Below are 12,810 nucleotides of genomic sequence, written 5' to 3' on the forward strand. Positions count from 1 at the left end.
GGAGAATGGCGTAAACCCGGGAGGCGGAGCTTGCAGTGAGCTGAGATCCGGCCACTGCACTCCAGCCTGGGCGACAGAGCAAGACTGTCTCAAAAAAAAAAAAATTTTTTCCAACCTTATACCTTCCTCTATTTACTATGATAAAACTCTTCTATACTTCATAGGAAGCTACTTAAAAGATGTATGTACCTTCGATGTCTTTCTCCCTAAATTTTCACTTACTTCTAACTCAGTTACTTCTTTATACTACCAAATGAATAAACTTGCCAGTGACATCTTATGTTGCTAAGGTTTATGGGTGCTTTTTTGTGTTTGTTTTTACTCATTTTTCTGGAGCATTTGACATAGCTCCTTGTCAAAGTGTTCTCTTCTCTTGCCTTGGGGGACACCACTCTGGTTGTTCTTTCTTCATTTCCTTTCTTACATCTCCTTTTTCACCCAGAAATATCATTCTCTCCAAGGACTTTTTTCTTGGTTCTCTCCTAATTCTATTCTACACCTAATCTCTGAATGACTTCATACAGGCCCATGTCCGTAGGTGCCACTTTTCTGTTCACATTCCCAGCCTACTGAGACTCAAATATCAGTGCTCTCCTAGATATCTCTACTTCAGTACCCTTTTAGACAACTAAAACTGCAAACTGTCCAAAATTAGCTCATCCTTTCCTCTCTCAAAATTGGTCTTTGACTTATTTTCCTAATGTTGGTAATGGATGGGGCTTCTATCCAGGCCTAAAGCCAAAATCTGAGTTATCCAAGTATCTTTTACATTTAATTTTATACCAGATATTATTTATTCTATCTCCTATCTGTGCACATCTTTCCATTCATGATGCCTTTTAATTGTCATTTCTTCAGTGAATTACAAAGATATCTTCTGAAATATTATCTCTGCTTCTGGTATGGCTTCCTGCAAAATTCAATTCCAATGTCATGCTCTTGATTAAATTCTCTCAGTGGTCCCTCACTATTTCTAGACCTTAGCTGGAACTCTTGGACCAAAAAATATGAGCTACCTCTGCATCCACCTACTTTTTTAAAAAAGGCAACTTCTGCAGTTATAAGGAACAGTAATCCTTGTACCAGTTGAAATATTTTCACATCCATGATTTTATCACAGATTGTAGGAAATAGATCCTCTTTCTTCTAGAAAGCATGTTTTTTTAGGGAACTGTGTTGAATTTAAACCTTCTGAGCACCAGAAGTATTTGCCATCTTATATGATAAATGCAAATACTTTTTCCTGGATCAAATCATTGAAGAATAACTAGGATTATGAATGGGAAAGAAAGGTTAACTATGCCTGAGTGAGTTGAGTTGCTGTTTTTTGCTTATCATATATAAAGAGTGATTGAATTTATTATCATCCTAGTATGTACATGTTAACTCAAAATTATTGTGGTACTCACTGTACTTTGTACTGTTGGGTTCCAGTGGTTTGTAAGGTAGTGATTTATGCAACATAAATCCTTAATTCTTAATTAAGAAAATTAAGAAATTTTAAAATTTAATATCCTATTAAGAAAAAAGGTGAATTTTACTATGCTCTCTTATCAGCAATCATCTTATCAAAAAGTATTGCCCTTTTGAGAAAAATACATCCTGATAACATCACTTTGTATCTTCCAGCTTTCTCTGATGTTCAGCATTTTTTCTTAAGCAAGTTAAATATTCCTCATGGAAAAATAGCTAATTCCTTAAATTTGACAAAAACATCATTCAGAATTGTTGGTATCATTCCTTTTTTTTCCTTTTTTTTTTTTTGGATATTTTATGTCCAGGCAAATAGGGGAATGATTGACTTTATATTCTTTACATGAACTGTCTTTTTTCCTGCCTATCCTAATAATATCACAGCATCTGATTCATTTTCTTAACCATATAACATATCCTTTCCTCTTTTCTAATAAGATAAGATGGTTAACTTAGGCAAATGAAGCAGTGCCTGACATGTATTAAGTGCTATTAAATGCTCAGTAAATGTTGCATGACTGAATAAACTCAAGGCCAGGTAAACATAAGAATAGAGAAAAAATAAGAGTGAAGCTGTGATTGGTAGTTTTTTGTTTGTTTCATATCTATAACCTCTTGGTAGCTTCCCCAAGAATAGTTAATTGTCCATGTGACCAGGACTTTATATCCTTATGTCACCTACTTCTGCTTCCTTCCCCAATCAGTTTCTGAGAAGAATTTTGCCAGATCACCAGATGCACACAGTTAGCTACTGAAGAATCTCTTGTCTGTCTCTTTAGCTTCTCCATAAATACACACATTTCTTCATTTGTTTTTAAGGCAATGCTGTATGTGTAATCATGTGTGAATCTTTATTGAACACTTATGGAATAAGCCACCTGTTCTTACAAATTAGCTGAGTTCTCAAGAAGGCCCAAATTAGTGAATTAGTTGATGAAGGAAATTTGTTGCGGAGACAGCAGGCAGCTAAGAAATTTTTCAGCTTGTCAAAAGTGTTGTTAGTCTCACAGCTTGGCAAGGAGACAAGAAGATACCATTTTGAAGAATTTTAGGTAGTGTCTTAATACCTTAAACTCACTAGAGAAGAAAATGAAATTGCTTGTCTTATCAGTTAAAGAGAAGCTTTGCTGATGTCAGACCATAGCCCAGAAAGTTAACTAAAAGTTTTGTAGAAGTAGATAATCTTTTCCCGGTGATCGATGTGGTGAGATTAGAAGTGAGTTGCCAGGGGAATCAAGGGGAAATAGGCTTAATCATTTTTATCTGTGCTGAAGGCAGTGCTGAACAAACCTCAGAAGTCACTTAGCCATGTCTTTTCCAGGGGGCATGCAAGGCACCTGCTGATTGCTACAGACACTTTTTATGCGATTACCAGTGCTGGCGAGTGGAACTACCTTTTGGGTCCTCTTACAAGCATCCAGTCACTTGCTGAAATGTCATAAGCGATATAAACCTGCTGACAGGCCAGGGTCATTGCATGTCCTGCCTCTTCCTTCCACATAACAAATCTCATTGTTGATTGGCATATGGCAGCAAGCATCCCAAACATATAAACACCCAGAGTGGTGTCCTTATTTCTGAGAGAGCAGGGTCTGTGTGTGAATTGCACAGTAGGGAGCAATCCCCTGCCCTGATACAGGGAACCTGAGTGCATAGTTCCTTCTCTTCTCAGAACTCAGCGTGACCATGTGGCCAAGCTCTCATTGTTTGTGTTACACCTACACAGGAAAAAGGAAAAATGTCCTTTTGATTCCATGTTTATAGAGATGTTGGTCCAATTTGAATGAACATGTAGCCAAGGTAGTATCTTCCCCCTTTCTTCTTCTTTTTTTTTTTTTTTGTCTCATAGGTGTAATAACATTTCATTTTACAAATAAATATGAAAAATGGAAAAACATAAAAATAAACACATTTGTGAATTTTTTATGCAGATATAAACACTGTACTGTTAATATTTTAATTTTTATCCTCTGGCCTTGTACTTCTAGGAAGTAATGAGTGATTTGGTTCTTTAAGTCCTTGGAGTCATTGTGGGTAGGAGTGGGGTTGGCAGGGACAGTAAAGAAGGATGCAAGGAAAATATTTGCTCTGGGAAGAAAATTTTGTCTTTTTCATCCAGTCTTATGGGTAAGAAAATGTTCAAAATTCAATAAATATTCATTGAACACCTACTATGTGCTAAAGACTGTTTAGATACTAGAAATGCTGCAATGAATAATACAAAATGCCTTTGTGAAAGTTATAATCTATGGAAAATGGAAGAGGGCGAGTAGAAATAACCCAGTAGGAAACTTGACAATTCAATACAAAGTAGCCAAATTATTTAAATAAACACTTTAAGGGCCTGGTATACGGCACAGTTCTGAGTGATGATGTGTTAAATTCAAAATTAGGAATTTTTATCTAAACTGTGTATCTAAAATATAGATTATATAAAATGAGACAGTCTTATAAGCCTTATTTCTAGATATTTTATAGCCATTTGACAATTATGTAAGTCTGCACATAGAATTTATCACCACTTAAGTGGAATCTATTAGGACCATAGAATCTCAGAGATGAATTTAAACAATCTACCATCTCTATTTCTATTATCTATACTACACTCCTACTTCCATGGCTGAATCCTCTCCCTGATACATTAGGCAGTAATTATCAGCCTCTTTTTGAAATCTTCAGGCACAAAAAGCTCGCTACTTCCTGAAGCTGCCCATTCCACCATCCCATAGCTCCAATTTTCAAAAAAATCTTCCTTATATTAATCTGAAATTCAAGGGCCCATAGTTTCTTCTGCTGAAAGCATGTGCAGGTCTCTGGGAACTATCTCAGGCAGTGGAGTTGAAGCCTGAGGATATTTCTTTTACAAGTTTCAAAGTTCAAACTGCCAGAAAGAGCCCTGAAAGGGTCTAAGATGTTAAAGGCTTCCATAAACCTGGTGAAAAAAATAATAGATGGTATCAAAGAGCACCAGTAGCGTATGGAAGAACTGGTTGTTAGGTGATCTGGCTTTGATCTGCCACTTGTTTGTCAGCAGAGTTGATTAGCTCACTTGGCTAGTTGAGAAGGTGGCCCTTCCTCCATGTGTGGTCTTCCTCAAGCCCCATGCTGAGGCAAAGAAGTTGACCTAAGCTCTGTCTTCTATAGGTCAAAGGTACCTGAATAGTTGAGTTATTTCAGTAGAAACTCTGAATATGGAATTGCAGTTTGAAGCAGCCAAAATATCCATTTTTTATAGCTGGGAAGAGACTCTAACATGTAGAACATGTTGTCATGGAGAAGCCAGTGATGAAATGTGTTGGTTTGAGCCATAGCAACAGTTTATCTTTATATGCAGAAGAAATGGAAATCCATTTTAATCATCAATGGAAAGATAATCATTCTTAAGTTCCTTTCCAACATCTATCACAAACATACTAAGTTTCCTTGTAAAAATAAAACAACTGAGTTTTCCCTCCATCTTGTGATTTCCAATGGCACCTGAAAATTGGTGGCCTATCCTCTTGTGCCCTTAGTGGCCATTCAAAAGAGAACAGATTTTATTCATTAATTGTATTATTGATTTATTCACCAAACACGCATTGAGCACTCATGGTGTGTCAGACACAATCATTAGTACTAAAGGTAAGAAATCCTGAAATCCTCAAATAAAATAGTAGAGTGTGGGTGGATTGGAGTAGATTGGGTTAGAAGCTATTGAGGAAGGTGATTTGATGGTAACTAAATATGAGAGTAGTGAATGCATCAAGATTAACTCTCAGATTTCTTATATGAGGAGTTGGGGAGATGGTGGTGAGTCCACAAACTTGGGTAAGGCACCCAATTTTGCAGGAGCAACATACTGAAGGAAATCTCTAGGGAAAAGGTCAATGGTGTATTTACCAATGATGATATTTGGGCATCAGGGTCTGGGAACTTTTCTTCAGATATGGAAGCCCAGGCTTGGTGGTGTAGTGGACTTTATGGTAGAGAACTAGCATCTTTTCTATAAAGAACCAGACTTTCTTTTTTAAATAAGAGCTCCTGGTTAAAAGCTGTGTGTCAGATCCCATATGGGGGCTCTAAGATCTAATTTTACTTAAGGGCCCCAAGGCACAGAGGCTAGCCAAGATTCTGAGAAGATATCAAATAAAAATCTTGGAACCAATAGAAAGCAATTTTCATAATTAGGTGGAACACAGTACCCCGTATATCATCATTAGTCTGAGACAAGGAACAGAAGGTTGGGGAGGGGAAAGGATGGTTTCTCTAAACAGGGAACAGGTGGCCAGTGCAGTCAGGGCCAGCTAGGGAAACCTTAGGCAACTCTGCTCGAAAATTTCCCTGCTCCTCCCCTAGAGACTCTCAGATACAGAGGAAAACAGGATGATTAGTTATTGACAATTAGTTATTAGTCATTGGCAATGGGTGTTTTCCTCTATGATAGTGTTTTATTCTTACAGAGACACAGAGAAAGGCCAAAGGATAGAAGTTAATGGCACCCATAGACGCTGTGGAAAATGAAGTGTTTTTGTATGTCCTGATAAACTGAAGTTTTGATGTTACAGAATGTCCAAAATGCGATTTGGCTTTCATTTGAATCGCTTCCTGCAAAGTTAATTGTTTGCTCCCAATCCATAATTGATGATAGCTTTTCCCCTGTTGCAGTTAGACCAAGGAATCTTGGCAGTCTAGTGCTGTAGAAGCCAGACACATGCAGGTAATAACACCCCAAGAAGAGCTGAAATATTAGCCTTCTGAGACACAGGCTGTGAAAATTTCTCTGGCTTACAAAAGAGACATCAGTTATACCTTAGAGCTTGTCTTGTAGACTTAGTTTCATAAAAGTTGTATAATAATTTTGGAAACTACAGATGACACGTCAGAAAAAAATGCCAGAGGAAAAGCTCTGGGGAGCCTGATTAATCATTTTCACAGTAAGTATAAGGAATGAGGGGATTCTCATAGCTAAAGTAGTGATTTGCATGTCTAATTTTCATCTGCCATTTCTTCTCCATTCCGATGATGTCCAGTACAGAGTGACCATGCAGTGTTGGTTGATTGAACAGCAGCCACCACATACATGTCCTGCCCCACCACCAAAGAAAGGAAGGAAAAAAGAAAGGAAGAAACAAACAAACAAAACTAAGCCAGACAAAGCAAATACCCATGTCAGTGGTTCAAAGATTAACCTCGTGGCTTTATGTAAAGTTCTTTCACTTTGCAGACTTGCTGCATAATTATTCAGATATGATAATTTTTAAAAAGGTTACAATTTTTAAAAAGGAAGGAAAATTGTGGTATGTAAATATTTTTAAATGTCTCTCTGTTTTGATCAGTTTTGCTTTATTCAATTTGCCTTTATTAAATCTTATCAAGGCAAAACTTGTTCTTCCCATTTCTCTGTTTTGATTACAGGACTACTGAATGGAGAGCTTTCTGATTTCTCCAAGGGAATTGTTTTGTAGAAAATGCCATGCTAGGTTTCCCTTGCCACTGCCTCTTTCTGCTGGGAAGGTAACCTTTACCAAGAGCTATAGCCTCTTAATCTTTTAGTGGAAATTGCTCTTGTGAAAACGAGCCCTGATAGTATCTTGGCTCACTAATTCATGCCATGTGGCCCAAAATTAAAGCATTAAAATTTCATAGATATAATACCATTTATAAATCATGTCATAAAAGCATTCATTTTCTTATAGACCTTGAAAACTGGGCATGTATTCTTCCTCTAGCTGTTGCTTAAAGTTCATTACAGCACACCAGTATTTGTCAAAAACAAAGCTCTGGTAAAGTGGGGAGACATTTAGCAGCAAAACCCTCAGAGCATCAAGGCACTGTCCTCCCAGCATTGTGCACATGTTGCTCCCATTAGTGGTCATGGAAACTGTGAGCCCACCTCCCTGTAATCAGGGATTCCTGGCAGAATTGTATTAATGGAGCAAGTGGTTCTGGGAGGGCAGCTTTATCATTCTTTATGTCCTTATTCTGTTCACTTGGAGAAAGAGACTATTTACCATTTTCCCTAAATTTATCTCCTATAAAATTTCAATATGTTTAGTGGATGAAGACAACAGACTAATTAAGTAGACGGTCAACATTTGCCACATTTCAAAAAATGACAATGACAGACGGTTCTTTTTGCCATTTATCCTTAGGCAGCAGATGGGGACTTGATAATTGTTTAAGCAACAGAAATAACTTGCCCTAATTTACTATCTAGTTTTTTGTTTGTCTTTGACTATGCCTAAATAAAAACCCTTTTGTCCGTTTGAAGTGGTAGAAATTAGAATATCCATGTTGAGGTGTTTCCGGGAGGTACATGCCACGTATTTGGCTTGCAGATGCTAATGAATATCTAATCACATTTGCCACCCATAAAATCCCTGTTGGTAAAACATTTTCATCTGCAATAATCTGCTACTTTCTTGAAACATGCTAATTTTCTTACATAATGTAGAGGCCTATAAGGACTTCTATTTTATGTAAACAACTAGATGTAGTAAACAATCAGATGCAAGAGGTCATTATATCATAATCTGGACTTCGTTACTTTTCAGGACTTTGGGGTTTTTGTTTGTTTGCTTGTGTTGTCTTGTTTTAATTTCATCAGGCTAGCATTTCATAGTAGAGCATTAAGATGGATTCTTTGACCTTTGATATGAAAAGTAGCTGAACCATCTTTTTATTGCTTGATTTGTTGGATTGGAGAAGATTTTATCTATTCAGTATTAAAGATTAGCCCCAGGAAACTGGGAGCTACTCTAAAGTATGGAATTTCCAAGTCGAGTGCATTTTCTCCAAGCTAAAATCAACCTAGACACAGATATTTGATAGTGTAGAATTCCCTTAATCTTTGAGGCACAGCATCTGTATGCTCATTTACATGGACACATTTTACATACACTACCTACCCATGCCACCAGGATCATTTATCTGGTATGTAATCTGATATGTGTTTTTGTGCTAATTGAAATATTGGTTTATTTGTTGTCAGCCTGAGATGCCTACTCCAACAAGGCTAAAAGCAGTTTCAAGCAGAATATAAATAAGAAGTGTCTGAGGATATACCTATGCATACACAAATTTGTGTGCATGTGGACATACATATATTCTACACAAATGCACTGAGGGAGAGAGCAAGAGGGAGTTTCTATTTTCATTCTATCATGCTTACATATATTCGTATGCTTTCACATTGGGTATAGCTTTGAATCTAAGAAAACCAGACTATTATATGTCTGGTAACTTCACTGGAAAATCTGAAAGAATATAAATTAGCCAGTCCTGCGGATCTTTTGGATACATGAATTCATATGTCCATTAATTTGTTTTCTTTTTGCTTTTTATTGTGGAGAGGGGAGAAATCCAAACATACGCAAATATAAACAGAATAATATAGAAGAAACCTCTACACATCGATCACCAGCTCCAGAAAATACCAACTCATTGGACTCTGCAGCCCCATCTTCATTGTCAGTCACATCTTCCCAACCTTTCTCCCACGTGTTTTTTTGAGGCAAATCCAATATCATATTATTTCATTTCAAAATATTTTATTATGTACTTTTCTAAGATAAAAATATAGTTTTTATATATGAGTAGAATACCAATCCCACACTAAAACAATTCACCATAAGTCTTAATGTCATCAAATCTCCAGTCAATGCAATTATCTAATGCATCATACATTTTTTAAGAAATCATAATTCAAATAAAATACATACATTGCTTGTCCATAGATTGATTTATCTTGAGACTTTTTAAAATATATGGGTACTCCTCTCCTTTTCTTTTTTTCTTCTTGCAGTTCATTTGTCAAACTGCAAGGAAAAAAATTGATTGTTTGTCCTGTAGCTTCTCACAGTCTAGTTTTTGCTGATTACATCCCACGATATAGCTAATATGTTCTTTGGTCTCTTATTTACCGTACTTATTAGTTGAATCTAGAGGTTTTGTTATATTAGATTTTTGTGGGTTTTCTTGATAAGACATTCATATATGTGGTCTTTTCTACTTAATAAAAAGCATACTATATGCTTTATCTCTTTTTGAAGTGCTAGCCATTAATGTCCAATGCCTAAATCCATTAGTTTATTAGAGATTACAAAATAGTGGTATTCCTATTTTCTCATGCCTTCATCATCGTTTATTAGATGTGCTATTTTTATAATAAAAATTTCCTCCTTTATATTCTTTGGTGACCAGTAGTACAACTAGTGTAGCCAAGGGAGGATAAACTCTTGATTCTTTTATTTACAGTTTTCAAAATTATCATTAGTTCCCTGCAGTATCTCTCGGTACTCAATAATTTTTTTAGTATCATGAAGAACACAAGGATTTGAAATTTATTGAAGTATTTCAATCTATTGCACTTATCATCCCTGTCGATGCTCAAATTGTCCCATCTTTGGCTTGTAGGAGGCTCTTACAGGTTGTTCTCACATTCTTTTGACAGATTCATATCCACTCTTCACTTTGTTGGGGACATTGAATCCCAGGGAGTTTGGAAATTGCTGCTACCCTCTCCCTTTCACTAGGCCTACCCTTTCTGCCTCTTGCTCTTTCTGGGTCTTCTGTCACATGACTTTAACTTGGGGATAGCTCCTGAAGGAGCCAGTGTTTATGTGTAAATTATTGAGAAAAACAAAAGTGCCAGAATACATTAGTTTTCAACAACCTGTTTTATTCTTCTCATATTTTTATGTTTTCTTAGGGAACCAAATTCACCTGGTGTTTGGAATTCTAACTTTTTGGTAGCCCCTTAGCCCCAGGTTGCAAATTGCTGTACTCCTTTGTGTCTTCAGCACTGCGTGGCTTGTGGTAGTCACGTGAATACTTGTTGAATGAATCAATGACTGAAAGAACAAATAAACAAATAAGCTCATGATCTCTTTTTACTTTAAGGCACGAATCTATTTTAGATATGGTGCCGTGAAACAGAACAATCTTAGCTGATAAGAGAGAGTTGATATTGCATGTGCAGGATGAGTACATTTCTGAGTCATTTGGGAGAGGGGCTTCAATAGGCAACTGTCCCTTGAATGGAAAAACATTCCCTGTACAGTCTTTCAGACACTAATTTTGACAAGCACCAAAGCAAGACACATGCTTTGGAGTATTATGTTATGGGATTTTATGCCAAGAAGTTGAAATAATTTAATGGATCTGGAGGGGGTGGAGGTAGCATAGAATTATGGTTGCTTTATCCATTTTTTTCTGATCTGTTTAGGTGATTTATCGATTCTGATTTCCCTGAATTGTTTAGTGCTGAGATTTCATGGAAATAGGTGTTCTAAAACCCACTAAATATTGTTTTTTAATTACCTCATGGCCTCAAAGGAACAAGTAATCCTCATCTTCTTTTTATTGGCACTAAAATTCTCTATAACCACCAGCTCCCATAAAAATCATTCTTTTTAAAGCCTTGTTTTTTACTAAGGAATGTTGATTTTCTAGATACATCACTGCAGGATGGAGTCAGGCAAAGAATAATTATTGTCATTCAAGTCAGTGTTTCATAATCTATCTGGGTGCTAGGAGCCACCCCAATTGGAAAGAGTGCATGTGTTATAATAAAATTATCACCAGACAAGGAAAGCAATAATTTTGTAACATGCCATGTGTCTGTGTTCACATATATACACAGCTGGGGAGCAAAGGTAAACAGTTTCCTAAGCACTCACTAAATTCATGCTTATCAAGTGTCTTATTCCTTAAACCAATAGTCTGCATGGACATTTTTACCCTATTCACTCCAAAGTAGATAATTTTTGAGCATTTAACTTCAACAAACTAGGTTGAACCATATGAAATTGACATGGGTCAAAAATACTTGAACATTGGCAATTTCATATTTTTCAACCTTCTAATTTTATTTATTAGTTACAAATATGTACATATGTACTATCATCATTAATTAATATAACAAGCACAATAACTCTTTGGATAAGGGTCAATAATATATTGGGTGTAAATCTGCACTTCCAATAGTCTCCTGGGTAATTTCTAAATCATTGAGTTAGTTCTGATGAGATCAAATCATCACAGTTTTTACTCTGATACTGTGGCTAGCTAGAAACTTGCCCTGTGAGATATGTCAGCTCTGACAGTTTCTTGTGTCTGTGTGCTTGCCTTGTTACTATTTTTTAGTCAGTCTATAGTTTCTTTGCAGAAATCTCTTTATGCCCCTTGTCCATTTTGAGAGGGCTAATTGATAAGTCAAAACTAAATAATATAATACATATATAAACCAGTTTGACTCGACCATTTAATTTAGAATATGTTTCACAGTACTCAAAGAGAAGGTTTCACATGTTGAGTCTGACATGCAGTTGAATGATGGTGCCGTAGACAATTAGGATATTAGATTTTAGTAGAACTTAATTTATTTCTAATTTTTCCAGTAACACAATGGATATAAATGAAAGTTCAAATCTAATTTGAGTCGTGCCTCCCACATGCAGTCTTGAATTTATCACAGCATGGTGGCTGTGTTTGGCTTGAATTTCCATGTGGCTTGAATTTATCACAGCATGGTGGCTGGGTTCTGAGGCAGAGCATCTGAAAAGTAAGAATTCCAAGAAATTAGGTGGACATCATATAGACATTCATGACCCAGCCTTGGAAATCACATAGTGTCACTTCCTCATCTTTAATTAATTAAAGCAATTACAATCCCACGTAGATTTAAGAGGAGGGTACATAGACATCTCTATAGAAGGAATGTCAAAGAATTTTTGGCCACTGTTTATAAACTACCACACTACTCAATGCATAAACCCCTTAACAAATGGCCATCCACATTTACTACCTCTACTGATAAGGAGTTCATTATCACAGAATGTAAACTATTCCTTTTTTGGGACAGCATTAAATATTAAAAATATTTTCTCAAGTGGAACAAAAATATGCTTTCTTCTTACTCAGTTTTTGTTCCCCCTTCTGCCCTCTGGAACAATGTAAGTCAGCTTTCCTTTTTGCTTGGAAGTAGTTATCAAGTGAATTGTGTTTTCTTTTGGATGTTTGCACTCCTAGTTGCTTTGACTCTTTCCTATTTCTCTCATCACGTGGTTATCTTCTAAGCAGACAACACTTTATTTCTATTTCTCTTAAAGTACTACTAAATTTGAACCCATGTACCATTTAATACTACCCTTGTGGGCTGGGTTGTTACAATACTATTTGTGTATGTAACAGTTTCTTTTTTTTTTTTTTGAGACGGGGTCTCGGGCCCCGGCTGGGGGGCAGGGGCCGGATCTCAGCTCACTGCAAGCTCCGCCTCCTGGGTTTACGCCATTCTCCTGCCTCAGCCTCCGGAGTAGATGGGACTACAGGCGCCCGCCACCTCGCCCGGCTAGTTTT

The 12,810-nt window shown here is 36.6% G+C and overlaps 1 protein-coding gene across 2 annotated transcripts in view; it reads left to right on the forward strand.

The window, feature by feature from the left end:
* Positions 1 to 12,810, forward strand: part of ST6GALNAC3 (ST6 (alpha-N-acetyl-neuraminyl-2,3-beta-galactosyl-1,3)-N-acetylgalactosaminide alpha-2,6-sialyltransferase 3) — a 572,885-nt gene that overhangs the window by 508,123 nt on the left and 51,952 nt on the right. The window contains exon 4 of one of the 2 annotated variants that reach the window (XM_011953151.1): positions 6,483 to 6,834. The exons of the other annotated variant lie outside the window; for it this stretch is intronic. Within the exon in view, the coding sequence (XP_011808541.1) occupies positions 6,483 to 6,492 (10 nt within the window). The 3' untranslated portion in view covers positions 6,493 to 6,834. Of the gene's footprint in view, positions 1 to 6,482; positions 6,835 to 12,810 lie in introns of those variants that run through there. 2 annotated transcript variants of the gene reach the window in all.

This window comes from Colobus angolensis, unplaced genomic scaffold, assembly GCF_000951035.1.
Source record: "Colobus angolensis palliatus isolate OR3802 unplaced genomic scaffold, Cang.pa_1.0 Scaffold359, whole genome shotgun sequence".
Taxonomy (NCBI): domain Eukaryota; kingdom Metazoa; phylum Chordata; class Mammalia; order Primates; family Cercopithecidae; genus Colobus; species Colobus angolensis.